Source organism: Poecilia reticulata, linkage group LG4, assembly GCF_000633615.1.
Source record: "Poecilia reticulata strain Guanapo linkage group LG4, Guppy_female_1.0+MT, whole genome shotgun sequence".
Classification (NCBI taxonomy): domain Eukaryota; kingdom Metazoa; phylum Chordata; class Actinopteri; order Cyprinodontiformes; family Poeciliidae; genus Poecilia; species Poecilia reticulata.
Genome location: NC_024334.1, coordinates 21,224,960 through 21,252,388, shown reverse-complemented (window position 1 = coordinate 21,252,388; position 27,429 = coordinate 21,224,960). Strand labels below are relative to the sequence as shown.

Sequence of the window (27,429 nt, the reverse complement as noted above, 5' to 3'; positions counted from 1 at the left end):
TCTCCCCCAGGATAGACAGGAGAATTCATGGATCAATAAAATGAAGAAAACTGTCAAATTTACCTGAAGGAGCAAACCAGTGCCAGACCACTACACTCTATGTTTAGCTGTTGACATGCTCTGTAAGTTTTTACATCACACCACACACACCTCCCCAAAAGTTTTTCTTTTTGTTTGTTTTACTCAAGTTTGAGGGATCATCAAGATTCTTTTCCAGCAAATGTAAAAGAGAAGCTTCTTGTTTTGTTTATTCAGTTTTTTTTACAGTGGTTTTATGTGTGTGCAGAACATAATTAATTGATCTTGCAGGATAATAGATAATATATCATTTTAATTCTAGGATAGGCAGTTGCCATTTTGATTCAATTGAAAATACAATCTTGCATTCTCCACAATATTCATCTGAAAAATGAATGGATCAGCAAAAAGTGGGAAAATACATATGAATGTGTGTTTAGTAAGTACCCATGGCACACATTTAAACGAAACACAGAAAACACATAAAGGAAGCAAAATTTCTAGTCAGAACTGGACTCCAGGTATTGGTATTTTATGTGTCTGCCTTGCATACTCCGGTACAGTAGGTGGCGGTATACAGCTAGAAATTACACTGTAGTATGAAAACGCAAAAATAGAAGAAAAACGAAGAGGAGTGAACCTGGGAGTTCAATTATTCTGAGTGGTGACCTGCCGAAAGAGAGGAAGGATTAAGTGTCTCAATGCTGCTTTGTGTCTGTTCTGTGGATTTGTAGTTAGACTAACTGCTCTGCCATGCCACTACTTTGACTTTTATCTTCATGTTGCTCACGTAGCGAATAATTACAGCGGGGAGAGGAGTACCGAGCCCCATAGCTAAGAGTTGGATCCCCAGTTGAGGTAAAAAAATAGAAAAATAAATAAAAGATAGAAGCTATAATATGGCATTGTATTCCGTCTTACCTGTTTTTTTTAAATATATTTCTATTAAATGTGTTATGTTAAGATACGTGTGAAACAATGTAGCAGATTTCAGACCCCATTTAAAGCGGAGAGCGAGCTGCCGTTACCTTCCAACCGCTGTGAAATAAATGAGCCTCCAGCTTATTGTCTTTATTAAGACAGTAAAATGTAGTTAAAATGCATGTAATCAATAATTACATGCCGTGACGTTTGTTATGCATGCACTACACTCACATTAAAAATAAACGCCTGTTTCTACAGAGCTAATTTATTACAACTAATTTATTAGAGATTTGTTTGTGAATTTCTGCTTGTGAAGCCTCTTCTGTTGTTGGAGTAAGAGTTTGATTCTAAGGAATAAAAGGAACACCAAAATTGTGTTTTAAAACTTTACTTAACCATGACCCAGTAAATATTTCTGCGAAGTCTGTCACATTATCAGACAACTTGAATATCCAGGATCTTGGATTTCAACTTTAAGTTGCAAAAGCTTTTGCAACATAATCCTCCTTACAGTGTCAGAAAGCCTAACTCAGCTGTTGCATCACAGAGCTGCTACAAATTGGGTCTCAGGTTACTCCTCTACTGTAGCTCCACTACTATTTTTGCTAGAAAAACCTTAAGGATTCTGATCAATGATCAATTTGACTAATTACATGTGATGTTTGACTTTCTGCTTCGATCTCAGGATATGAACTGGGACAGTCAGCTGAACTCCATCCTGTCTGTAGCCGACGGCAGCGTCGCTAAGATGAGGGTGAGCACATTCAAGGATTATCCATTACTTTTTAATCAGTGCAGAGTCTTCCTTTGGTTTTGTTGACTCCCAGCGGAAGTTTTGCTTCTGCTCTCAGTCCGGCTATCGTAACGCCACTGTTGAGGAAGAACACACATTTCTCCTGGATGATAGCAGACCAATTCCTAATCTACCATTTTCTTGAAAAGAATGTTTATCATCATCTACTTACATATATTTAATCCAAAACAACTTGATTGATACGTATAAGTCTGGGTTTAGAACCAACCTCGTCACAAAAAGAGCCCTGGTTACAATAACATAACTTGAAAATTAGTTTTGATCATCGTTAGAATTTTAATTAGAATTTTTCTTGATCTTAGTGCCGCTTTTGATACTGTTGATCATTTTGTACCCTTCCGGTGCCTTGAACATGGTTTTGTTCTCAATTGGTTGTCTTCATATTTTACTGGTACAACATTTTTTTGTTTTTATTGGTAACTTTGTAACTCAAGTGAGTGTACTATAAAGATTATGTTGCTCACAGTTTTCCATAAGGATGTATTCTTGGCCCTCTTTAATTTATTTTTCTTGGTTTTGATGACACACAGCTGTGTATATGTGCTTATGCTTACAACGGTAACCTTGTAAACAATCTTGTTGAATGTTGAACACTGAACACTCAAGTTTCTAAAGTAGAATGAGGAGAAAACTGAGACCTGGATAATCTGAAAAAACATCTGAATCCTTTGTTGGTTTAACTTGTGAGCATGTTAACAGCCTGGGTGTCACTTCGGACTGTGACCTTAATTTTATGAAACACATCCCAAGGTCTGAATTTTATCACCCTAGAATCACATCCAAAGTCAGATCCCTTCTATCACAGCCTGACTTAGAAGCACAGATTCGTACCGTTTATGTGTTTTGATTTTGAAGTCTTCCAAAAAAACATTTTCTCATTATACCCAGAATAAACTCTAGATCTGCTCTTGTTTTGCCAGTCATTATGCTCCTGTCCTATGAAATTCTCTTTCACAAGACTTCGGATCAATTTCTAGCTTTTTAGCCATTTGAAGTGAACTCGAAATATACTCAAGAATTTTAGTTAGGCATACTTTTCTTATTATTATCTAACTATCTTCACTTCCTTCAATTTATGTTTTTACGGTATCTTTTTTTCAACGGTTGTTTTCATTCTACTTTTCTTTCCTAGCACATCGAGTCTCCATTTGTCGAATGAAATGTGCATTATTAAAGACAAGTTTAACTCGACTTCTAATTTACAATTTTTGCAGCAAAAACAGCAGGTGGCAGTAGAGCCGCTTCAAATCCCCCAAACCAACTTAGTTTTAAAATGTCTGGTGGCTCCTCAAGGTGACGTCCATGAAAATCAAGTGAGAGTTTTGTTGTCCCCCCTTGCATTTCTGAATAGTTGTTGTGTGTCAACAGGAAAGACTGACCTCTGCTGGGAAATTCCCTAAAGGAGCAGAAGGCAGGTTGATTTATTTTGGATTGAAAAGGGAAGTTCCCGCCTGTTTGTTTAGCTTCCTTTTATTCAAACTAAATCATTTCAGATGACTTTGTTTTACCTTTGCTTCGCATTTGCAGTGAAGGGGAGTGGATTAAGTTCACACTGGGACCCTCCTCCTTCTTTCTGCGCAGCGCGCCCCAACAACAGGCCTCCCTCATCGCTCCGTTCGGGTGTGCAGTGGGCTGACCTCGCTGCCATTCAGTCGCAGCTCCAGATACAGAGTCAGGTGTGTGTGTCCGTTTCGTCCTGTTACAAACACAAACCTCAGGTGTTTGGTTTTTTTTGTTTGTTTTTTTTCTTTATGCGATTGACCAACACAAAGTCGCTCGGCATTGTGAGCTGGAAACAAAACGAATGAATGGTTTCCAATGTTCTTCATAGCAAGAATCTGGAAGTGTGGCGGGCGTTGGCTTTTCTTCTACTCGTGTTTGTTTTGCCGCACTTAAATGTTTCAGATCATTCAACTAATTTCAATATTACCTGATTTAATACAACCAGACGTTTTCAAACTATGGCTTTTTTGTGCTGTAACAAAACCATCCGAAGAAACCTGAACCTGTGTGAAAAGTAACTGCTTTCTAAAGGTAATAACTATTTTTTTGCCACAACTGACATCAGATTTGTTTTTTGTTTTTTTCCTCCTAAAAACAAAATCTCTGGCCTTTGTGTTTCCTGCTCTTGCTTTCCAGCTGATCGAGTCCTTCTCAGTGAAACTCAATGACCTGGAGAGGGAGAAGCAGTCTCAGCAGTACCACATCCAGACTCTGCAAGGTATCTCACTTCTGCATCTACAACTTCTCCCCCCCGAATCTCCTACTAGATGCCATCATCTTCTTGTTCATACGACATGCAATGACTCATTTTATTAAGCAGAAGTTGAAAACTTGAAGTTGTTAGACATCACTCCTGAAGCAATGTAAGAATTATAGTAGTAACTAGAGTGTATCTATATGGGTACTTTCACAAGTAAAAATGATTGAGAACAGGGGTGTTTAAACTTTTGCAAGGAAGTTATTCTTCTTCATTTGGTAAGGTTTTACTCATCACTACCCATCAATACCACAGGTAGCTACCACAGAGAGAGAGAGACATCTTAATGTGTTAAACTATGTCATCATTTCTAAAGCACAATTTTGTTAAAGTTGACCAAAGTCCAAAAATGTAACTGCTGGGTGTAATCGGTTATTCCAAATAGCTTTTTAGGTTTAAGTGTGCGTGTGTTTCTCCTCCCTGCTCCCCACCTCTCACCCAATGACAAGCAGGTTATAGATGATGAGTGTTTTATGTTCTGTCACTGAGAACAGACTCTAAACACACACACAGCACGTGTAGCTGGCAGAAAAAGAAACGTGGGCCTCTTTTTTCTGTGATGTTTTTGCAGCAACAGCAGCTTCTTTTACTGTGCAAAGATACTTAGTATGTATTCACAAAAAGCCACATAACCATGACATGACAGCACCGCCTAATTAGCACGCGGCGCCCAACTGTTGCCACCATTAACTAAATTTGGACTTTGTTCTGATTAAACCCCATCGCTGGCTGTTGCAGAGGAGGTGCGGAGTCTTCGTGGGGAGCTCAGGAAGAAGGACAGAGAAAGGGCAGACCTGAGTTCAGAGGTGGAGCGAAGGATGGAGCAGTGGAGGAGAGAAGTTGGCCGTGAGCTCAGCAGCCTTGCGAGGGGAAACGACATGCGATTCGACCTGAAGGAGAGGTGCGAAACCCCTGCAGCCGCCGCCTCAACGGATCGCACGAGAGCAACGATACGAAAGTTGTTTGGGGTTTTTTTTGCCTGTCAGTGACATGACATGCTTTCTGTCTGTTTCTTCAGCTTTGGCTCCAAGCTCGGTCGGGACGAGTGGGAACACCTGCGGAGAGAGCTGGAACGCCTGCGGAGAGAGCTGGACGCGCTGAAAACACAAATGAGTGAGTCGTAGACACAACAGCGGCTCGGCTCTGATTCATTGATTCAGCCGCAGACAGGAAAAGCGCTCCTCATGTTTCCTCTGCTTTCCTTGTCTGAAAGGGAGACAGGAGGAGGACATGCAGCTCCAGCAGACGGAGGCGAGGGAGACGAGAAGACAATGTGAACACAGCCGCAAGGTAAACACACACACACATACACACACGCTGTCTGCTTGAGGCTCGTTGTTTGTGTCGTCTCTGATCGTCAGCGGTTGTTTTGTTGCTCAGACGCTGGTGGAGCTGACAGGCGGCTGCAGAACACACAGCTGCGATCTGATGAGGACGCTCTGCCGCTATTCGCTCACTCAGCAAGAAGTGCATCAGATGAGGTACGAGGGAGCGTGTGTTTTCTTTTTTACACTAATTCAATAGAATAGAATGGAAATGCCCCTTTTAGTCCCACAAAGGGGGAAATTGTGGTGTAACAAGTGCAACAGTTAGAAAAGTTCACATAAAAAAAAAGAAAAAAGATGTAAACTATTTACAATACAGCATATCAATGCAGAAGAACAGATGTGCAGTAACAGCGGAAATATTATTTAAAAATTAATAACACCAGAGCAGGTTGTGCAAATGCCTGCATGGATGTAAACACTTAAATTGATTTTGCTGGGAGCAGTGATGGTTTTAAGGCCTGACAGCTGCTGGGAGGAAGGATCTGCGGTAACGCTTCTTTGAGTTTTTAGGATGCAGCTGTCTGAAGCCGATACGGTGAAACTTACGATTGCTTTTGTCTGATACAAACTGCATCAAAGTGCAGAAAAAGTGTGGGGGAAAAAAGCAAAGTTTTTGCATTCTGTGTGTGCTTCGTCCTTTTATTTTGCGTCACAAATCGCGTCGTATCTCCTACAGATCAGCTGTGTCAGAACTGAAGAGTGAAGTGAGGAGTCTCTTTCACCGGGGACAAGCGTTAGCGTCCCCGCCGCAACAGCTCACATCAGGTTTGTCCCTCTCTTTTTCTCTGGTTCTTTGTCCCCCAGTCCTGCGTGCCTGAAACCACAGTTATCGTTCGCTTTCTAGGGGACCCGCCGCTCCCGGCCCCTCGGAGCCACAGCAAAGGACTCACAGCTGATGAGGCGGATTCAGACTCGGAGGATTTCAGCCCGACCCCGACTCTCTCGGAGATCAGCTCTGATGATCTGTCCTGGCTGGAGGACAAAGAGTCCGGTAGGGATTTACAGAAAACCATTCACACTGCTTTCCATGTTTTTGACTTCAGTTGTTGGCATTTTATAGGAATGAGCAACGCTAATAATTGTGAAGTGGGAGGAGAATCTTTGACGCTTTGCAAAATATTTTACAAATCCTTTTTTAAATACAAGTATTTCACAAAGTCTGGCTTGAAAAGGGGAGTTTAGTTTGACTAAATGATGCTGCTACTACCTATAATGATTCTTATTTTACAGGTTGTGGGTAAGAGGGATTAAAGTTATAACTCAAGTACAAGAACAATTGACTCACGTGCCAGAACCGGAAAACACTGAGCAAACTGTACAAAGTTTTAATTAAATTATCGATACTTGAGTTGCTAAGTAGGCAAGAAAGAGAGAGTCTGATCAAATTAATCACAGAAAGACAACTGAAAGTAATACATTTTGCTGGAATTTTGTCTGGGCGTAGCTTTTGCACACTACGCATCCTTTTCTTTCCACATTACTGTCGTTGCTTTGCGTCAAATAAAATCCCAGTCAAACACGTTGAGGTTTGTGGTTTCAACTTGAGGAAAACGTGGAAATGCACCCGGAAATGCACAAACAAAAAAAAAAAAAATCTGTCACACTGTAACCATTTGGTCGAACTGTTCTGCTGTTTGAAAGGAACAGGTTTATGAGCTTGTCTCGGACAATGCTTCCGAGGAAACGTGCACGTTTCCGAGGAAACGGGCGAAACTGCACGTTTCACCAGTTTCCAGAGGAAACAAGGAAACTGCACCAGTTTCCTCTGGTGCAGTTTCACCACAGGAAACTGTACGTTTCCTCGGAAGCATCGTCCGAGACAAGCTCATAAACCTGTTCTCACAAACAGCAGAACAGTTTGACCAAATGGTTACAGTGTGACAGATTTTTTGTTTGTTTGTTTGTTTCTTAAAGCAAGCTGGGACCTGTAGTTTACCGTCATGCCTCCCCCACACACCTGGCTCAGCCTCTCCCACTGATGCCGTCGGATTTGACTCGCAAAGTGAAACAAAAAGCTTTGTCTGCCAATTTTGTATTTGTTTTAGTTCATAAAATTATTTTTGGCATGTTTGCCACTTTAAAGTCCAGGAGGGAACCGTTTTCTTACCTCATGCTAACTGCACTCTGAAATATTTAAAAGGCCTGAGAAAATCAGATATATCAGACCTTTAATATTTGACTAGAACTGAAAAATCCACACATGATGTGCGGCAGCAAAGGAATACGTTAAAAGTCCCGCTGTGTTCCTCCTTGTGCGGATGAAGCTGGAAAGCGATAGTTTCCTGTCCAGCGGTCCTTTCTGGGATCGTTTAATTCCCCGCGTGCGTCTGCTTGTGCCGTGAGACTTCCTGTAACGTTCCCGGAAGGGATTACAATCTGTGCTGGAAATGTTTCCCACAGCAATTTGGGACTGTTAAATCAGAATTATTTGCATTCACACACACACACACACACACACACACAGAGAGAGAGAGAGCTGGATAATAGCAAACAGTTGTTAGAAGGGGAGGTAAAAATGAAAAAAAAAAGAAAGAAACGTTTGAATGCTTTACAACCCATTGACATAAACAGAGCTACTTTCATTCACAAATTAACAGCTTCTTTTTTTCGTCTCTGCCAGCTCAGCGACGACGGAAACGCCAGAGCGCCAAGTCCACACAGAGCGACTTCACTGCTCCGAAATCAGACGTGGAGGACGACGGCGACGATGATCTCCTTGATGATGAGGATGCCTGCCCAGAATTAGAATCTGACTTGAGTCTGACAGACCTCTGATGGACTATGCTGGGAACTAAAATTAAAAAAAGATATTTTTGTAATCTACTGGGAAGCAGTAAAAATAGCAGCGTTTAGATGCAGGCTGAATAAAACTTTGCAAAAACAAACAAACAAGCGTATGGCCCACTTCCTTTTTCTGGCTCCGTGAGAAAGGGAAAGAAAACGATGCAAACCACTCCAAACGCACAATCCACTCAGTGAAGCATGGCAGTGGCAGCATCATGCTATGGCAAGGCTTTTCTTCAGCAGGGACAGGGGAAGCTGGTCGTTGCATATTCAGAAAATAACATTATGCCATAAATGGCTAAAAAAAATTATTTTGTGTTGATCATTCAAGTGAATTGGTGAAAAAGTATTTACATTGTCAGGGCCACAACTAACGATAATTATTTTAGTAATCGATTATTATGTCGATTATTCTGACAACCAAGCAAAAACTAAATAAATTGTGCTAATTTTTCATTTAACCACTTCAGCCTTCTTTTTTTTTTACACATTAGAAATGCATTGAAAGTTGTAAATAAGCAAATAATTAAATTCATTTTTTAAATAAGATAACAAAAACTATTACCTAAAATGCAATTCCTGTAGTGTTTGCTTGATCATTTGTAGCAAAAGATCCATTTAAAAAAAAAGAAAAGACATAGGTTCTGTCGGGACTTGGTCCACATGTTCCAACAAATTCAGGACTGTGGGAACCAACACGGGCTGGCAGCTGTTTAAAGATCGCTTTGAATAACCTCGTCATTCACTTGTTTAATAATGGTTAGCGACATGGGCGCCGGATATGGGGAAAAGTTAGGACAATTCCAAGGGCCTTTGACCAACAGGGGGCCCTCCACAAAATATTTTTTACAGAAATAGAAAAAAAATGAGGCCCTGCCAATTACTGTTGTGTTTTTTAAATTTTTAGCAGTAAAAATTAAATGTTATCCCTCCCTACCAGACCAAAAAACATGCATCCATATTTACACTGAATCCCCCTGCAACTGCATGAAATGGCTCGTTCCTGCTTGGCGCACTTGACGGTGACGGTGTTCAGCAGCAGTCAGTGGAAGACAAGAACGACTGTGGTAGTTACTATGCTGCCGATAAAAATGATAAAATCAGGTTTCAAAAAAAAAAAAAAAACAGGGAGAGAGAAAAAGGCATTTGTAACCAGCCTTTAAAATTGCGATGCTTTTGATGGTTCAAATATACTCAAAAAATTGTAACAGCAGCTGTGCGGGGGGCAAGGGGGTCCAATTTAATTTTTTGTCATGGGGCCCAAGATTCCTGGCGGTGCCCCTGGTTAACGATCAAGCACAGGAAACAGTGGGTTCGGTTTTTTTTGTGTTTTTTTTTAACAATATTTCAACGTAAAGCCACACTAACAGCACTGTTGTAATAGCTGCCGTAGCTTCTTCTCACATGCGGCACCGACTACAAAAAATTACAGGTCCTGACAGAGTGACAGGCAGATTGCTAAACCACATTGTTTGATTTTTTTCGGGAGACGACTAAAAAGCCAGTTCTGATTATAGCTTGCTAGGGCGAAGTGGCGCTTTGATGTGGGCAACTTTGCTCAGGGCAACCATGGGATCTGTATTGAGACAACTGATCCCTGGTTGTTTACAAAGTAAAAAAGAAAGTCCAAATTGCCCTAAAGTGGTGTCTTTATTTGATCAGAAGATAAGAAGCAGCTACGCTCACTAATTAACACACAGGCAGCCTTTTAATAGTCTATACATACATTAAAGAATCACAGACTTGGCCTTAAAGTTCTGGGTATCATGGATGGCACAATGCTAGAATCCATTACTCTGCCACGCTGGGCAGAGTAATGGATTTTTAATGGGCATCTTATCCTCCCATGGTGCACTCTCCAGCTCAGGAGGAATCCAGTGAGCGATGCTTTTTGGCTGCCGTTAAACTGACCAAAGTGGAGGGGGAAAGAAATGGAAAACCATTATCGATATTAAGGAGCCAGTCTCTCTGCAGCGATCTCTGCCTACACGAGACAGATGACACGCTCTTCTTCGTTCCGTCAAGTCTGCCGCGAGTTGTTCTGTCAGGTTGGCACACACACACATCCGTGCTGTGTGTTGCTGAGGTGGACGGTTTTCCAGTGTGCTGCATCCATTGAATCTAACACACACACGCTGCGTGTAACAAAACAGAGTTGGAACATTTCAACTCAATGCAAAACGTAACACTTCACCAAATTTCCGTTTTGCACAGCATTTACAAAGACGCTATTTCATTAACCACACTTCCTGCTAAAGATGACTTATATAACATGAACTCACACTGAAACGTTTTGTCCAATCCAGCCTTAAATATAAACAGCTTGTTATTTTTTTCTTTTTTACAAAATCACCAGTGGCCCTGATATTAGTATCAGCAGCAATCACTTGAAAATAAAAGATGCTTTATCTTTAATTAAAGGGGAAGTATTATCTGTTTTCCAGCCACCTAGTGTCATTTTAAAGCACTACCAAGTAATTATGTCACTTTCAGTTGTTGTAAAAATACTGCGTACATCAAATGTGACTTAAAAGAAATGTGACTTTGCAATTTAGCGCCTTTGTCTCTTTAAGAAGCTCCTGCTCTTCCCAAAGCTCTGCTTTTAAGCAGGCCAACACAACGACGTTCCTCTTTCAAGCATTCACAAACCTTTGCGGAAGCAGTGGACTGAGAAATAGTTCATATAACAAGCCCAGCGGATATGCAGTTCCACCAGGTGTTTGCTTGCTAATTGTTTGTGGCTAGTCTGGAGGAGCTGAGGCAATGGTCAATTAAAATTTGTTGGATTGGATTTTTCTACAACTTTCAGGATGATTTTATAATTCTGCAATAAAAGACGATTTTGTTTTGAGGCATTTTAAAACACCTAAACCAGTCCTGCATTCACCACCCGCGTTTTGTCGCAAATATTGTTTGAAACCACAATTTAAAAAAAGAGTCATATTTTATCTGAAGTTCCCTGATGACTCATGAATAAAACCCATTTTCTTGACATTTTATGTTAATCTGCCCTTTATTGTTCAGTGTGCCTTGTGTGAAACACAGCACTGATGCATGCAGGGACTCTCTGAGCGTTTTGTGTTTTCGCCCACAGTAAACGTCTGTTTCCGAGAAAAACAAGAGATCGACTTTTGTGTTCCGGCATGCACAAATAGACGCTTTCACAGAGTTCAGAGTTGGTGCCGCTGAAGTCAGAGTTGGTTATGGCAGACGTCTGACACGGGAGAAAAACCATCTTTAATCATAAAAAAAAGCAATCTGTGACTTACAAATTGGCAGAAATATTCATTTAACACATGTGATGATGACATTGATGAATGAATGATTTGCTGTGGGCTTTAAAGACCTGCAGCCTCAGCCACACAGAGACCATTTCTGCCATTGAGATGCTGAAAAATCAACTAACATCAGGAAAACGTAACATTGCTTTATGAATATGTACAATTTAAAACAAATAACGTGCAACTTGCACATTCTAAATTTCTGCTGCATTTTAATTGAAACAGTGGTTCCTGCAGACATACAATGACACAAAAAACTGAGTTCAGACTCGTCGGGTTTGATTCCGCGTTGGATCTAGGCATGGCTCAGTACGACTTTCTCTGTGGCAACCTAGAATTAAAACAGTCTCATGAAATGTCACGCCTGAATTCAAAATCAATTTCTAACATCATCCAAGTGCCAGGTGGATGGGTGTCTGTCCTTTAGCTTTCAACCTACGACCATTTGTGGTTACCAGAAATGTTTACCCGATGCAAAAAAGTCATATTGTAAGCGAGGGAATGTGCTGTTGTCTTCTTTCAGCAAGGCGACTGGCATTGTGAAGCAATAGGTGGGGGAGGGGGATGGAACACTGCAGCAGTATCAAGTTAGCAGCACTTTCTCTGATACTTTATTATAAAACTTTCAGATCCATAAGGTAATATGAACCAAGTGATGTGAAGTACAGATGTCATACGGATAACCAGCCCATGCCTAAATGGATATAATGCACATCTACACCCTTTTCATTTGAATATTTGCATAAATTTTATGTACAGTAAAAATCTACAAAATACTTCTGAACGTAAAACAACGTGTTGCCAAGTGGCTCCACTTATTCTAAATTTGTGCTGAATTTGAACGGAGACTGCTTCGCCCTTTATATGTTGGCAATCAGCATCAGTAGTATGTGCAATGCTAACGCTAAGCGTCCAACCTTTATTTTCCATCGGTGCCGACTGAAGAACTGCAGCAAGTAAACGGCGCGGCTTCATTACTTTGGCTGGGTGTCAACATGATAATTGCTAAAATCTGAAAACTAATTTTGTTCATCTGGCAAATAAACTGAGAAATCAAGGAAGGTCTTTTCATTGAAATGTGTAAGGCACTCTGGACTAAATGCCTGAGGACAACAGAACCTTCAACAATCAAACGCTAAGTAATCCCTGCCAGGCCTGCAACTCCTCACTGGTACGCAACTGACAGACACAAATCTATTAACGCTTAAAACAAAAAAACCAACAACAAAAACCCGCCAATTAAAAGCACAATGTCGATAATCTATTTACAAAATCCATTTTTCCAAATTCCCCAGAATCAAATTTCTCTCTGTCTACCCTCATCACTTACCCCTGAAAAGTAAAGTGCAAATTTCTTAACAGAAAAATCAGGTTTCTTCTTCCCTCCCTCCTTTTCCTCTCTGTACCGACTTAAACCCAACGAAGCGTCACGATCGCCTCAGCCTGGGTCTAAGCGTCACTGACTGAGGGGACCGAAAGCAGTTTCCTTCTGCTTTACCTTTTATCAACCACTTGAAGGGCAAAACAATATTTACAACCTCAAACTTTATATATACAGAAGTGAACAAAGGCTTTTCCCCCCCAGTTTAAAAAAAAAAAAAAAAATCACACACCAAACACAGATCACTTTCCAAAGGGATTCCTCCTGGCTGTTTCATCGTTAAACTTCCATTTAAATTAGGTCCGTGTCTGATAAGCGTCCAGATAATCTGGGTAAGTAAAAGCAATCCAGACATAAACTTACTGCTACCCATGTGGATTTCTGTTTGGTGCTAATTAAGAAGATCCGGTTCAACAACCACAGCATTACTGTCCTGGTTTCAAGAGTAGAAAAGACTTTGGTTGGGCCTCCACACCCCTTCAGTAGGTGTACATGGACAGGGGCGTTTCCTCCATGTCGTCCTACGGAAGAAAGAAACAAAACAATAACAATCACATTACTGGACAGATTGGTTACTGATATGACCTGAGAATACCCAGCTCATAAATTGACATAAAGAGAAAAAAAAGGGTGATATATTGGGAATTTAAACTGTTTGAGACTCTGGGAATCCTTGTAACAATGGAGCTATGCCTGGGGAAAAAAACGTTTAAGAGAGTATTGCCTGGATACACAGTGCCTTTTTCCACCAATAAAAATGTAAATAGTGTGGCTTTCAAACGCATTCTGCCTCCTAAACTCAGAGACTCCAAAATAGCATCCGGTGCAAACACGGGAAACGTAGAGGGCACTTGTCAGAGTCAATGTGAGGAGAGTTGGTGTTAGCATGCCAAAAAGTATTAGCTAATGAGCTGTTAGACACGGTCTGGAGATTAGCAAATACAACCATACGATTATGTTTTAATCTGGTGGCTAAATAATGTTAGCACATTAGCTAATGATAGAATAATAGCTGCTGTTATTATAGCACACAATCTTAGCTTACATGCTATTTGCAGCCTGTTTGCTAATACTGTAGCTAGTGGGAGCATAGTTTTTGATTTGAGTAGTAGATACTGTTTGGTCTTGATTTCAACATGCTAATGCTAACATGTTCGCTGTTATTAGCATTTTCTGAATAAAAGTCTGACATTTCATGGTTTAAATAAAAGAAATAAAGGTTATAAATTCCTTTTATGTTTAAAACAATCAATCAAACAAACAAAATAAAATTATTTTGTTACACTGTATGCCTCAAGTGTCAGGACATATTGACATTTCTTTGGGTATTTCCCTTCTTGCTTTCATATTTGTGCACCACTGCCAGCTGGTTTCACTTGAAAGCCCCTCAAAAATATATTCAAATGTTGTGGTTTTTTGATACTCCTGTAAGGTGTTGCGTTGATATAAAACTTAAGACGACCAACATTAGGAAGTGAAACAGTTTGGGACAGTAGGGGTAAACCTGGAGGCCCACCATATTTTTGTGTGAAATCTCTGAGTTTAGGCAGACTCAGAGTTGCCTAAATGCAGGCAGCCGGTTTACCATTGGTAGGTCCTGCAGCCGGTGAAACCGTGGTCCGTTTTGTCTTCTGCGGAACTTGAGGAAGAGCAGCAGCGTGATGACGATGGCAGTGATGACGAATGCCGACACCAAGCCAACCAGAAGGGGGTCCAGTCCGGGAGAGTCATGAAAATCTGCCGGAGGGAGAAAATCAGTAAGGCGCCATTTCTCTGTTTAATGCAATCGCATCGTCCACCATGTCAGATTAATGTTTACTTTCAGCTAACATGATACAAATTTAAATGCCAATGTTATTTGTTTTAATCTCTGATTGTAGCTAAATGCAGGCACTAGCTGGAGATAGGCACCAGCAACCCTTCTGACCCCACTGAGGGACAAGGGTATAAGAAAATGGATGGATTTTTGAAAACTATTATTTCCATTCCACTTCACTACAATACAACACTTTCTGTTGATTTTTTTTTTTACATAAAACCCAAAAAATACATTAGTGTTTCTGTTCTCCAATGTGATTAAACGTGAAAATGAATAAACAAATAATGAATATTAATCAGAAATTAAATAAACCTATGATAAAAATGTGGTTAAACAAAGTTCTCTCATTGAGCTGGAAAGCATCTCAACATTTCAGTCCTGCTGTTCCCTAAAAGGATGTCGCCATGGGGCAATGTTTAATACACTTACAAGTTTTGTTTGACATCCTCCGGTTAAACTAATAATAACCACAAGGAGCTGTTCCTCTGCTTAATGGAAAATGACAAAATCCCAAAGGCCTAATAAAACCGCACAGCGAGAAGAACAAGGCGAGAACTTTGGCTGGAATAGATGCTCAACGGACGAGAAGCATTTCTTTTACTTCAATACCTTCGGCCTAGATTAAATCCTCTACTGAAAGACAAAAGATGTCCAAACTGAGTATTCATATATCTGCAGCTGTAGATATACAAATCATCTGAAAGGCAGACAGTAGCAGGCAGATATACAAGACACACAACTGAATCGTCAAAGCCTGGATGACGCCTCTGTCCCTTTTTCAAACGAACATATAATCATGTAGTGCTTGGTAGTGACGGCGCCTGAACAGAACGTCAACGGGACATTTGTGTTTGTGAGTGAGGAGAGACGGGCTGGTGTGCACTGGAAAACAAAGAACAACGCCGCTTTTGTCGCTTCAATTCACTCTGGGCTTCATCCAGGACAAAAGCTGGACACTTATTTTGTACTTACTGCTGCCCTGTATGTTGAGCTGGGATGAACTCCCTGAATGGGTGGAGGTGATGTTCAGCAGAGCCGTGGTGGTGACCAGGGAGGGTTTAGTTGTTGCATAGCTGGACTGATTAGTATTTGTGGATGGATGAGAAGTGGTGGTGCCTCGAAACGACGTGGCGTTGGGTGGCGTGGCGTTGGATGACGTGGTGTTGGGCACCGTGGCGTTGGGCAACGTGGCGTTGGACGACGAGTCATTGGACGACGAGGCGTTGGACGACGTGGCGTTGGACGACGTGGTGTTGGACGACGTGGCATTGGGCGACGTGGCGTTGGACGACGAGTCATTGGATGACGTGGCGTTGGGCGACGTGGCGTTGGACGACGAGGCGTTGGACGACGAGGCGTTGGACGACGTGGCGTTGGACGACGTGGCGTTGGACGACGTGGCGTTGGACGACGTGGCGTTAGACGCCGCCGTCGTCATCGTGGTGTTAGGCATTGAGTCGGGAGTAGCGGAGGAGGTTTTATTTTGAGCGGAGTTGTTTGAAGGTGTAGAAGAGGGCGGAGCATCATGTAAAGCTGTGCTGTGATCCGATGATGATTGAGTCGTACGTGGTGTGGATGCGGAGAAAGTTCCGGTCGTGTTGGTTTTGTTGGTTCCAGTTTCAGTGGAAAGGTTGGAAGCAACAGGGGCCACTAATGGCAGCTGAGTCACTGAGTTTCCACTCTTGGTGGGTTCAGGTTTCTGCACAGTCGTTGAGTTAGCAGCTGCAGAAAGAAAAAAAAATTGTCAATTAAGCTAATGAAGTGTTTCTTAATGAAGAGTTTGTGGCATAGAAGTCTAAATAAATATCTTGTTTTTTCATTTTCAGCTTAAGTGACAGAATGTATTTCATCTGCGAGATACTGTGTCTATTTAGTTCTTACCTCGCAAGCAAGAAAGATAGGATGAAATCAATGAGGCAAAGAAAGCTCAACAATATCTCAATTCAACACAATCGATTGTCTCGACTATAACAAGCCATTGACGTCACTAGGTTTTGTGGACAAATACGCTTTATAAGTGAGATTTTAAAATTACTTAAAGTTACTGTTTTGCTGGAAATTGCCGTCGGTGGCTCCTGCATGCGTCAGTCGTCACGATGTCCCGTTGCCTTATTTTGTTGTTGATTCCTTTAGCACATTATTTGTTGAAGCATATAAATGATGGCTTTCATAAAGGTTAAATTAAAATTTATTGTAAAAGTTAGAACTCAGTGTTAAAAAGTCGAGAAGCTTAAGTTAAGAAAATACAAACAAATGTCGGCAGTAATGCCATTTCTGATGCGTTGGGAACCGACTTAATACCTTAACTTTTTTTTTTGTCATGTGCTCTATAGTGTCACAGACATCAATTGTGTGCTACATTTTCCACTGAATAAGTGTTTATGGAAATGCTTATATGCAATGTTGGTTGAATAATTCTGCATCTGTTTAAATAAATAACTGAATATTTTTCTTCAGTGGGTAGAGACGATAGATGGATGACAATGGAATATCAAAATTAAAAAGGCAAATATGACTGCAGCTTCAATCATCTTATTAGGTATTGTGCAGATACCAGGTGCCTGTCTGGTAGTGAAAACATCTGAAGTGTGAACCAACGTGAGTGTGTGAAAGGCAGACGGAGAATGAGTGTGTGAATCCGTGGTGGGGGAAGGATCTCACTTCCACTTTTCTCACCCTCATGTGAAAAGTCACACAGCATTTAATCACTTCTCTCTTCTCCCCCAAACAGCACCTGAATCGCATCCTAACTAACTTTTACGACATTGTCCACCGCTGCGATTCTCCAGACAACCTGCAGGTGCGGCTGACCTTCTCTTTGCTCTACTTTTTAGGCAGCAAACTCTTTGGGACTGCAGGTGTTGTGTTTGTGTCACGTCTGGTAGCATTGTAACCTTTTCACAAGCACCGCGACCCACTTCTGAACATGGAAAAACTGAGATAAGAACCACGCTAAAGATAGCCTTTCAACTCTGAAGCAGCTGCTCGTTTCCTGCTCCTTTAAAGTTCGTTAGTACTTCCGCGCTGATAAACTTTAAAGAGACAAAGACAATAGCCTCAAAATCTCAACTGGCACCGTACCAAAACAAATATGGATAGCGTATGGGTGCAAAAGTCTTCCTTTTACGCGAGTTTAATGAACACAGAAGTGTTGCGGCTACAGTCCAGTTGAGCAGCTGCTCACGCTGGTGTCGCTGGAAATCGAGTCAGTGGTTCATCCAAAATGGACGAAGACAAATAAGTCTTTTTTTTTTTTGCCTAGCTAGTGCAAATCTGAAGTAACATACTAAGTTATGTGCACATTTCTGAGCCAGTGCGTGATAGAAAACAAAAGGTCTGACGACCCAACCTTTCATTTTAAAGCCTTCCCCTGCAGATGCAGATTCCCACTGTTGGTGGGATGTTTCGAACTGATGTCTGCTAATAGCAGCTAGCAGAACAATTCTTATCAGTTTTGACAAAGTCATTTTTACATTCTCTACTCAAGATGCACTAAAGAACATGAATAAGTCATTCAAGCAAATTATATCTATCAGGAGACGGTTGTCTAGTTGTTTTGTATTAGTAAAGTGTTATAATCCCTTGCATTTTATGAATTGTTTGGGCTAATACTCAAAGAAAAGAATCAAAACTAAACCAAACTGGGTGCAATATAATCATGTTTTCGAAAATGATCAATTCTATGAGTTTTGAGTATTTTTGTGGTTTTATACTCTGAAAATTCATTTAAATACTTAATGGAAATAAACACACAAGATGGTTCATTTACACACATAAAACGGCAGTAGGAAGGGGACAACAACTGTAAAGCTATTGATTAACTATTACTATTATTGGCATTTTAAAGACAAAATAATTATGATTCATGACTTTTATTACCCACAGACCTATTTTACCTCTGACATTTACAAAAAGCTGCCAGTGTTTACAGAGCCACCTCAATCCATCAAACAGAGGTGGAAAGTTAAAAAGGAGAACCTTTGCTGCTGAGCCTTCCTGCTATCTGCTTTAGCTCTCGTTCACAGCAGTCAACAAGCTAGAAGAAAGAGTCATCCCTGAATGTGCTGTGGAAAATACCTTATACTTTCAATCAACTTTGCACATCTTTATGCTTCCAATGGCTTTTTGTTAAACACTTTATTTATACTAAGAATTCACTTAGTAACAGCATAAACGCCAAAGGGAGCAGCCACCATGACCTGGAGGAGCTACAAGAGCTGTGGCTTATGACTTTTCTTTTTTTACTTTTCTTTTAAAAAAACATTTTTGTAGTTGTGCGGTTGTTCTCGTTTTTCCCCCTTTGATCCAGGCCTCGACGTTATGACCCGTTAGAAGACGCAAGCTTTAACCACTGCCCCAGATTTTCCCCAAATCAAGTTGAAGCTCTTTGTTTTGTATGTGTGTGTGTGTGTGTGTGTGTGTGTGTGTGTGTGTGTGTGTGTGTGTGTGTGTGTGTGTGTGTGTGTGTGTGCACGTGGGTGTTTAATAAAAAGTTTGGTCTACTTTCATTGTGTCACGTTCTCATTTTATAGAAAATGTGAAACTTTATGCAGTGCAGGAACACTGCATTCATTCAAAGGACTCCAGTTGTTAACGTATGTTTTATTTATTAAAGTCGTTTGTTTCTTAATGCAGTAAAAAGTGGATAAACCCTTTTTTTTATGGAAAGACAGAACTTGTCCAGTCGAAGCAAGTATCACAAACATGCAGAAGATAGCTTTACAGGTCCTTCTCAAAAAATTTGCATATTGTGAAAAAGTTCATTATTTTCCATAATGTAATGATACAAATTTAACTGTCATATATTTTAGATTCATTGCACAGCAACTGAAATATTTCAGGTCTTTTATTGTTTTAATACTGATGATTTTTCCATACAGCTCATGAAAACCCAAAATTCCCATCTCAAAAAATTAGCATATCATGAAAAGGTTCTCTGAACGAGCAGTTAACCTCATCATCTGAATCAACAAAGTAACTCTAAACACCTGCAAAAGATTCYTGAGGCTTTTAAAAACTCCCAGCCTGGTTCATTACTCAAAACCGCAATCATGGGTAAGACTGCYGACCTGACTGCTGTCCAGAAGGTCATCATTGACACCCTCAAGCAAGAGGGGAAGACACAGAGAGAAATTTCTGAACGAATAGACTGTTTGCAGAGTGCTGCATCAAGGCACCTCAGTGGGAAGGAAAAAGTGTGGCAGAAAACGCTGCACCACGAGAAGAGGTGACCGGACCCTGAGGAAGATTGTGGAGAAGGCCGATTCCAGACCTTGGGGAACCTGCGGAAGCAGTGGACTGAGTCTGGAGTAGAAACATCCAGAGCCACCATGCTCAGGCGTGCGCAGGAAATGGGCTACAGGTGCCGCATTCCCCAGGTCAAAGGTCAAGCCACTTTTGAACCAGAAAGAGCGGCAGAAGCGCCTGACCTGGGCTACAGAGAAGCAGCACTGGACTGTTGCTCAGTGGTCCAAAGTACTTTTTTCGGATGAAAGCAAATTYTGCATGTCATTCGGAAATCAAGGTGCCAGAGTCTGGAGGAAGACTGGGGAGAAGGAAATGCCAAAAGGCCAGAAGTCCAGTGTCAAGTACCCACAGTTAGTGATGGTCTGGGGAGCCATGTCAGCTGCTGGTGTTGGTCCACTGTGTTTTATCAAGGGCAGGGTCAATGCAGCAGCTATCAGAAGATTTCGGAGCACTTCATGCTTCCAACTGCTGAAAAGCTTTATGGAGATGAAGATTTCATTTTTCAGCACAACCTGGCACCTGCTCACAGAGCCAGAACCACTGGTATTACTGACCATGGTGTTACTGTTGGCCTGTCAACTCTCCTGACCTGAACCCCATAGAGAATCTGTGGGATATTGTGAAGAGAAAGTTGAGAGACGCAAGACCCAAAACTCTGGATGAGCTTAAGGCCTATCGAAGCATCATGGGCCTCCATAACACCTCAGCAGTGCCAAAGGTTGATTGCCTCCATGCCACGCCACCTTGAATGCTGCAAGAGGATTCCTGACCAAGTATTAGCTGCATAACTGAACATAATTATTTGAAGTTAGACATTTTTGGTATTAAAACACTTTTCTTTTATTGGTCGGGTGAAATATTCTAATTTTTTTAGACTTTTGGGTTTTCATGAGCTGTATGCCAAAATCATCAGTATTAAAACAATAAAAGACCTGAAATATTTCAGTTGCTGTGCAATGAATCTAAAATATATGACAGTTTAATTTTTATCATTACATTATGGAAAATAATAAACTTTATCACAATATGCTAATATTTTGAGAAGGACCTGTACATCCAAATTACTGAAGGCGTTTTCAGAAATATTCAACCAGACTTTCTGAGAGGAACAACTTAAAGAATACATGTAGAAACCTTTTCATTTAGCCTGAGGCGTTTCTTCATTTAAAGATGTTGCATCAAAACTTGGGCTGTGTCTCTCGCTACTTTCTTTTTCAGATAACTCCTTATCTTCCAAAACAAGTGTGCCTTGCAGGAGATCTCCTTAAAGCTAGGTGCCAAGTCTTCATCCATTTCCAAGAACAATTTCTACCCGAGCTTTCACTTCCTGGAAGATGTATTGAGGTATTGCTTAAATATTTCCACACCAGTTTTTTTTGTTTTTTTTTCCCATGATGCCATCTATCTTGTGAAACACAGCAGCCCTATAGCAAATCCCAAACAACATCATGCTCCTCCCTCTGTACTTCACACAGAGGGAGCATTTTAAAAAACTCTAATCTGCTTTTTTTTCTGGATTACTTTTTGCTGAGTGGCCTTTCTGCCCATGTTGGTGCAGGACATCTTTCACTATGGATTATATTTATCACCAGATGTCCTGGAAGGCATGATTCCTGTTTAAACTTGTGTACAAATGCTATAACAAAGAAAGTAAATGATATCCAGGGATAAACCGGACTTTTGGAGGTCAATCGTTCTCTCTTTCTGACATCTTGCTTATCTTTTGATTTTTTTCAACAAGCTGTTACCTTGAAATACATTCACACTTTTGTCTCCTTTTATTTCAGATACTCTGTACCGTGTGTCTAGAAACCACAACCTGGCCTGGGCTTTCAGAATCGGCGAAAGACAAAGTGGTCTTAAATGTTCTTACCAACACCGACACTAAAACAGGAAAATTTGTGTCCGATTTAATGTCAGAACCTGGGAGTATAATTATGTGTTTGTTTATAGAGTGAATGTAAATATCTGTGTATATACTTGTTTGGTAATATTCATAGTTTTCCACATTTTGTTGTGTTAATGCCTTATTCCAAATTGTATTGAATTATGTGTGAAATTCTGCACACAAACTCCCCATGACTATGTTGACTGATTTTTTTTGTGTGTGTGAGTATTTTGCAAACTTATTAAAAATAGAAAACCAAGAAATCACATTAACGAAAGCATTCACAGCCTCTGATTAATTCTTTGTTGATCCACCTTGGGCAACAATTACAGCCTCGCGTCTTTGAACGCAACACCACTGGCTCAGTTCAGCTATCTTCAGCCAGGATTTTGAGGAAAGTGATTAATTTAATACAATTTGGAATAACCAAATGTGGAAAAAAGGAAGCAGTGAATAGTTTCCGGACGTACTGTAGCTACAGTCACTGTATATTCAAGGTTCCCTGCTGCTGCTGCTGCCAATAAGTAGTGTTTAGACACTGAAGCACACTTATATCCTTTTAATGATGACCTTCGTGTCCTCTGTTTGCCCCGTCTTTAACGTCTTCATCGCTATATACCTAAAGATCCATTTCTGTTCCTCCCTTTGATGCAAACCAGAGCGCTAATCTAATGTGGAGTCATTACCGTTCACTAACACACTACCCTGATGCCTTTCATTACCTCCACAATCATTCACACAGAACTCACTGGCAGAGAGAGAGAGAAAGAGAGGCCCTATTTGAACTCTGGATGATACCAGAACTGATACACTCATAAATAGACAGAGGTGGTTGCCTGGATAATGCAGCCCTTGTTCGCCGAAGCGGCTTTTGCTGCTTCGGTCAAACGCTGGACTAGGAGTCTGGCTTTTTTTTAAATATATATATATTTATGTTTATGTTTCTGTGTGTGCGAGCAGGAGGTGTATGAAGAGACTCGCTGTTTTCCACTGAAGCTCTTCCCTCTCTTAAGATATTAGAGCATCTTACTCATGCACTCTCTGAGCAATGCAGCATGTGCCTGGGGAAGTTTACTTCCCTCACTGCCTGCCAGTAAAACACAGCAGTCATACTCAGCGATCACTGCTGGGAAGAGGCTCCGTCCAAATTTACAGAAAAGACACGGGCGGGCCAGGTACTGATATCAAGTTATAACAAGAACTTGCGTAGCTGTTGGCTCAAATGTTTCTACAATTTGTGTCACGCTTAAAATGCATCGAATCATCAGATAAAGATATCCTGAGGAAGTACAGAAGGCTTTGTATCTCCTTAATGTCATTGATAAAAAGAAAAAAGTGAAACTCTTTGCCAACCTAGACTTACGGGACAAAGTAACTGCTCACCAATAGTCATGAAGGACCACTTTTTTTTGGAAAGTGGAGTTCAGTTTTACTTTCAGATATTTTGAATCAAGAAACCACGTAAACAGAGCCTGTCTGACAACATGAAGTAGGCTAGAAGGGCAAAAAAAGCAACACACCTGAAATCTAAAAAAGAAAAAGATTAAATAGCTAAGTGATTGACACGTATCAGTCTAGAAAAGCTTACAAAGCCTTCTCCAAGTCTTTGGGGCTTCCACATTTCATGATAGAAAGACGCAGAGCCAAAATGCCATCCATGGTAGTTTTCCCCAAAGGGAAAACCACTGCTTCCCAAAAGCAGCCAAAAACCCATCTCACAGTTGTCAAATGTATTTAGATAACTCTGAAGATTGTCAAGAAGATTTTCTGTGGAACTGAGGAGACAAAAGTGTAAGTTCTTGGAACGTATGGGTCCCTTTATGTCTGCTGTCAAACTGAAGAGCGAGCCAGAAAAATGAGCATTAAACCAACTAGAAAACACAAAGGTGGTAGTGTTCACTGCACTTCACTGCTTCAAAACCAGAACAAGAAAGAAAGAAAGAAAGAAAGAAAGAAAGAAAGAAAGAAAGAAAGAAAGGATACTAGCAAGTTCACCTCTATAAAAACAAAGTAAAGGGTTTGGAATGGCCTAGTCAAAGTCTGGATTTAAATCTGAGATCTTGTCACATAACCCTAAACAAATTGCTCTTGCTTGAAAACCCTCCATCGTGGCTGAAATAAAACAATTAATCAGAGAAGAGTGGGTCGAAATCCCCCCCACTGTGAGTTAAAAGATTTATTTTCCTCAATCACAAACATTTGGTGGCAGACGTTGTTGCCAAGGGCAGCACAACCAGCCAGAAGGTCATTAGATTTCTCTCAATGTCATCACTAAAACATTGTTTTGCATTTACACAGGTAATGTCTGATTTTAAATGGTAATCTATAGTGTGAAAAAAAGGCAAAAGACAGCGTTGACACTGTAGGTAAGTACTTTTCCACTTCAATGTATGGTATTTATTGCAATATGTTACATAATAAGCTCTCTGCATCAGTGGAAGCATTTTTTCCCATTAGCTCTGTGTATAAAAAAAAGAAATTACAAGAAAGATTCAAGAGGTCACAAAGGTCAAGAGTATGCTGTGGAGATTTTCAAGGAAAAAGTTAATTAAATGCCACTTTTTTTCCCCCTTCCTTCCACAGTAAGAAGCTTTAATGCTCTGCATAAAGTCAGCTGCACCACAGAGGCAAGCCAATTAGCACAAAGTGCGCAAAATGACATTGTGCTGCTGCGCATAATTAGAAGTGTCATTTATCACGATGTTCTTCCTCTCGTCAATTACAGCCAATAAACACGCTCCGGCGGAGTCCCGCTGGTTTCTGTCCGTTTAGGTAGACAGCTCGGGCCAACGAGAACCTTTTCAAATGTCAGAGGCTCATTTTCTCTTTTCATGTGGGAGGTGATGACGGTAAAAAACGACGACGACAACAAAAAAGTGGTTTGAAACAGGTAGGACTGAAAACGGAATGCGGTTTGAGAGAGGTACACAGGATGTGCGAGACGTGTAACCCGAAAAAGGAAGAGGAAGGTAAGAAGGTAGGCAGACGAGGATGGAGCGTCGCTGCCATGAAAGCAGGGGCGGAAGCGAAGCGAAGCTTATAGAAGCTCACTTTAGACTGCGGTGTGTTGAGGGGTTTCAACACATACAGTAATAAATTTCCCATTTGAGTATTTATGTATAAATGTTGAAATAATTATGAATGTGTTTAATCATTTGTGTCACTCGTCAGGTTAAATGCGATCACTTTATTTTTTTTTTAAAGCTGACTGTCAAAAAGGGGTGATGACAACTGAAGGACCGTTATTGTTATGTTGACATATTTGGCGACGGCGAGAAGCGTGTCGTCTAGGGTGATGCAGGGAGGAAGCAGTGGGTGGATCAGGGACATTTGCAGTTTTATAATCATAACATGAACGTAAGAGAGCAATTGACAAGTTTTAGAGAACTGTAGCGTTTAGTTATTTATTAAAATAAATACATTAACTTCAACAGAATGATCACATTTACATGATATTTCTTTATTCAAATCTAACAAATCAAGCACAAGTTTCCACACTTTCATGGCTTGTTTTTCTATTTTTCAAACTAGTTCTATTCTGTTATTTTCTTTTTAGTCCTTCATAGAAGAAAAGCTGAATGTCTACTTCTCCTCAAATGACATCAGGTCCAAAACATGTTAGTTTTAAAAGTTAAAAGTGCAGCTAAAGAGGGTAATTAGCCACACGCAATGACACTCTGTTGTGTTTTAAGTTTTTTTTTTTTTTTTTGGTGTGCCACCCCAGGATTGTTCTTGGCCCCAAAACTTTCTAGAGGCGGCCCTGACGGTAACTTAGTAAAACAGTAGAGACACTATTTGAACAATTAAACAAAAATAAAAAAAATAAATAATACATACCTTCACCAGCGGACCCCATGTTAACGAGCAAAAGCGCACAAAGAGCAAACAAGAGTTTGGCCTCCATCATCTCGATCTTCATCATCATCATCTCTTCAGAAAGACAGCGAACGGAGTTGAGTATCGTTTCCTGTAAAAATGTCTCTGGCCAGGACCTCTCTCTCTCTGTCTCGTTCGCGGTCCGATGGAAGACTTTCCTCCAGTGAATGTAGTCGGAACCGGGCGGCTGGGTGTCTGAAGCGGGTCTGGTCGTGTCTGGTCACCAGCGGCAGCAGGAGCTCCTGGCAGTGGACGCGTGGCTGGAGGGACTGAAAAGAAGGAGGGTCGCTGTTGTTGCTTGCTCTCTCTCTCTCTCTCTCTCTCTCTCTCTCTCTCTCTCTCTCTCTCTTTCCGCAGCACCAGTGCCACGTGTTCCGTGTTCAATACAAGTCTGCGTGTCCGTGTTGGACCTCGCCACTCAGGACGCAGCCTCTCTCCGTCTGATGGATGTTTCTGCAAAGTGAAATTACTTATGCATGAGAGAAAACATTTCCACCACCCTTGATCTAAAAGTCATTTATTGCGGGGACCGGAAATAACTCCACTTTAGCGTATGACAAGGAGGAAGTGAGAAATAAATCGCCCCATATAGTTTATTAGCTGTAAGCAGGGAAATTCTTTGGCGCTTTGGTGCTATTTTCTGTTTATGAAGCTGCTACCATCTTTGATTGGCTAAGAATTACTTTTTAAGTTAATAACTGATTAACATAATCTAAAAATAAGTTTCCCAAAAGTGGAAAGTGAGCAACTGCAATGGCAAGCAGCTCTTTTTTTTTTGTTACATTCTTAGAGTATTGGTGAAAAACCTTTTGCAGAGTGGTGGACTTCATTTCGTTTGGAAGTGTAACCCTTCCCTGATTGATGACAGCAGCAGCTTCACTCAACCCAGAGCAGGAGTCAAACCTAGTAGTTAGAACAAAGTGATCCAGAGGATGCTTCACTCAACCCTGAGCAGGAATTGGAACAAACTTAGAATCCAGAAAAACTCCTAGTTTATCTATTTTATTAGTTTATTTCAACGCTATGCAAAATCAAATAAGATCCATGAAGACTTCACCCAGAACCTGAGGAAATCGTCATGGATCCAATTGAATTGCTGGATGTTTTCATCTAATCGCTCACTATTAATAACTTCATTCGCACATAGGGTACCTGAACATACGAAATATGATTTTAGTTCTATATTGCGCTGGAAAAGTATGATATATAAATATATCAGTGATAAATTCATATATAATTGCTCCGCGTTCCGTTGAGAGGACACGCTGTCTGAAACTCCAGTGTGGAGGGAAACAACACTGTTCTGACTTCGGAGCGTCAAGTTTTCGTCTTGAAGGCGGTTCTTGATTTTGTCAAAACTTCAGTGACATATCTTGAAGACGACATTCGCAATCACACACACACCTATCCTAAAGTATAGGTATTGATACAGTTACTCATCAGTCGTATTCATGAAATATCCTGAGCTCTGGCGACACCTGCTGGCCAACCTTCACCATAGCATTGCATAAAGCTGGGCCTTGTTCAGTTTTTTTAAATAGATTAATAGTACTTGTGGTATAATTTGCTTTTGCCAACATAAAATACAGTATTAGCAAATTTGGCTTAAAAATATACAAAACATTTTTAAAATACAATTTTGACAAAAGGGAACAATTATGAAAATAATTTAGAAGTAAAATTTGAGGATTCAAATACAAAAAAAGGAAATCATTTGTACTTTTTCAGTCTGTTCCCTTTTGTTATTCCCTCTCCAGCTTTAAAGCGGATTCTTTCACTTTACAAAACAGCAGCTGCTACTTGAAGATA

At 40.7% G+C, this 27,429-nt stretch overlaps 2 protein-coding genes across 2 annotated transcripts; one reads left to right on the top strand and one right to left on the bottom strand.

Annotated features, from left to right (window-relative positions):
- The first annotated feature begins 625 nt into the window (after nucleotides 1-625).
- LOC103463748 (golgin subfamily A member 8M) lies at nucleotides 626-8,229 on the top strand. Its single transcript, XM_008407309.2, has 12 exons — nucleotides 626-876; nucleotides 1,628-1,696; nucleotides 3,125-3,167; nucleotides 3,284-3,432; nucleotides 3,896-3,977; nucleotides 4,755-4,917; nucleotides 5,035-5,129; nucleotides 5,230-5,306; nucleotides 5,397-5,497; nucleotides 6,021-6,109; nucleotides 6,189-6,335; nucleotides 7,965-8,229. Exons 2-12 carry the CDS (start codon nucleotides 1,631-1,633, stop codon nucleotides 8,117-8,119), a joined length of 1,167 nt encoding a protein of 388 aa, XP_008405531.1. The 5' UTR covers nucleotides 626-876; nucleotides 1,628-1,630; the 3' UTR covers nucleotides 8,120-8,229.
- A 3,068-nt stretch (nucleotides 8,230-11,297) lies between these two features.
- Nucleotides 11,298-25,932, bottom strand: LOC103464056 (putative protein TPRXL). Its single transcript, XM_008407857.2, has 4 exons — nucleotides 25,582-25,932; nucleotides 15,582-16,331; nucleotides 14,376-14,527; nucleotides 11,298-13,311 (listed from the first exon to the last, which is right to left on the bottom strand). The coding sequence occupies exons 1-4, from the start codon at nucleotides 25,670-25,672 to the stop codon at nucleotides 13,270-13,272; spliced, it is 1,035 nt and encodes a 344-aa protein (XP_008406079.1). The 5' UTR covers nucleotides 25,673-25,932; the 3' UTR covers nucleotides 11,298-13,269.
- Between the last annotated feature and the right edge of the window lie 1,497 nt (nucleotides 25,933-27,429).

Bases quoted from the DNA above. Each gene is read 5' to 3' on its own strand.
- LOC103464056 (XM_008407857.2), bottom strand. From the start codon at position 25,672: ATGATGATGATGAAGATCGAGATGATGGAGGCCAAACTCTTGTTTGCT. The intron at 16,332-25,581 runs GTATGTATTATT...TTCTTTCTGCAG, and splicing joins CATGGGGTCCGCTGGTGAAG to CTGCTAACTCAACGACTGTG. The intron at 14,528-15,581 runs GTAAGTACAAAA...TCCCTCCGGCAG, and splicing joins GCTCAACATACAGGGCAGCA to ATTTTCATGACTCTCCCGGA.
- LOC103463748 (XM_008407309.2), top strand. From the start codon at position 1,631: ATGAACTGGGACAGTCAGCTGAACTCCATCCTGTCTGTAGCCGACGGC. The intron at 3,433-3,895 runs GTGTGTGTGTCC...CTTGCTTTCCAG, and splicing joins AGCTCCAGATACAGAGTCAG to CTGATCGAGTCCTTCTCAGT. The intron at 5,307-5,396 runs GTAAACACACAC...TTTGTTGCTCAG, and splicing joins AATGTGAACACAGCCGCAAG to ACGCTGGTGGAGCTGACAGG.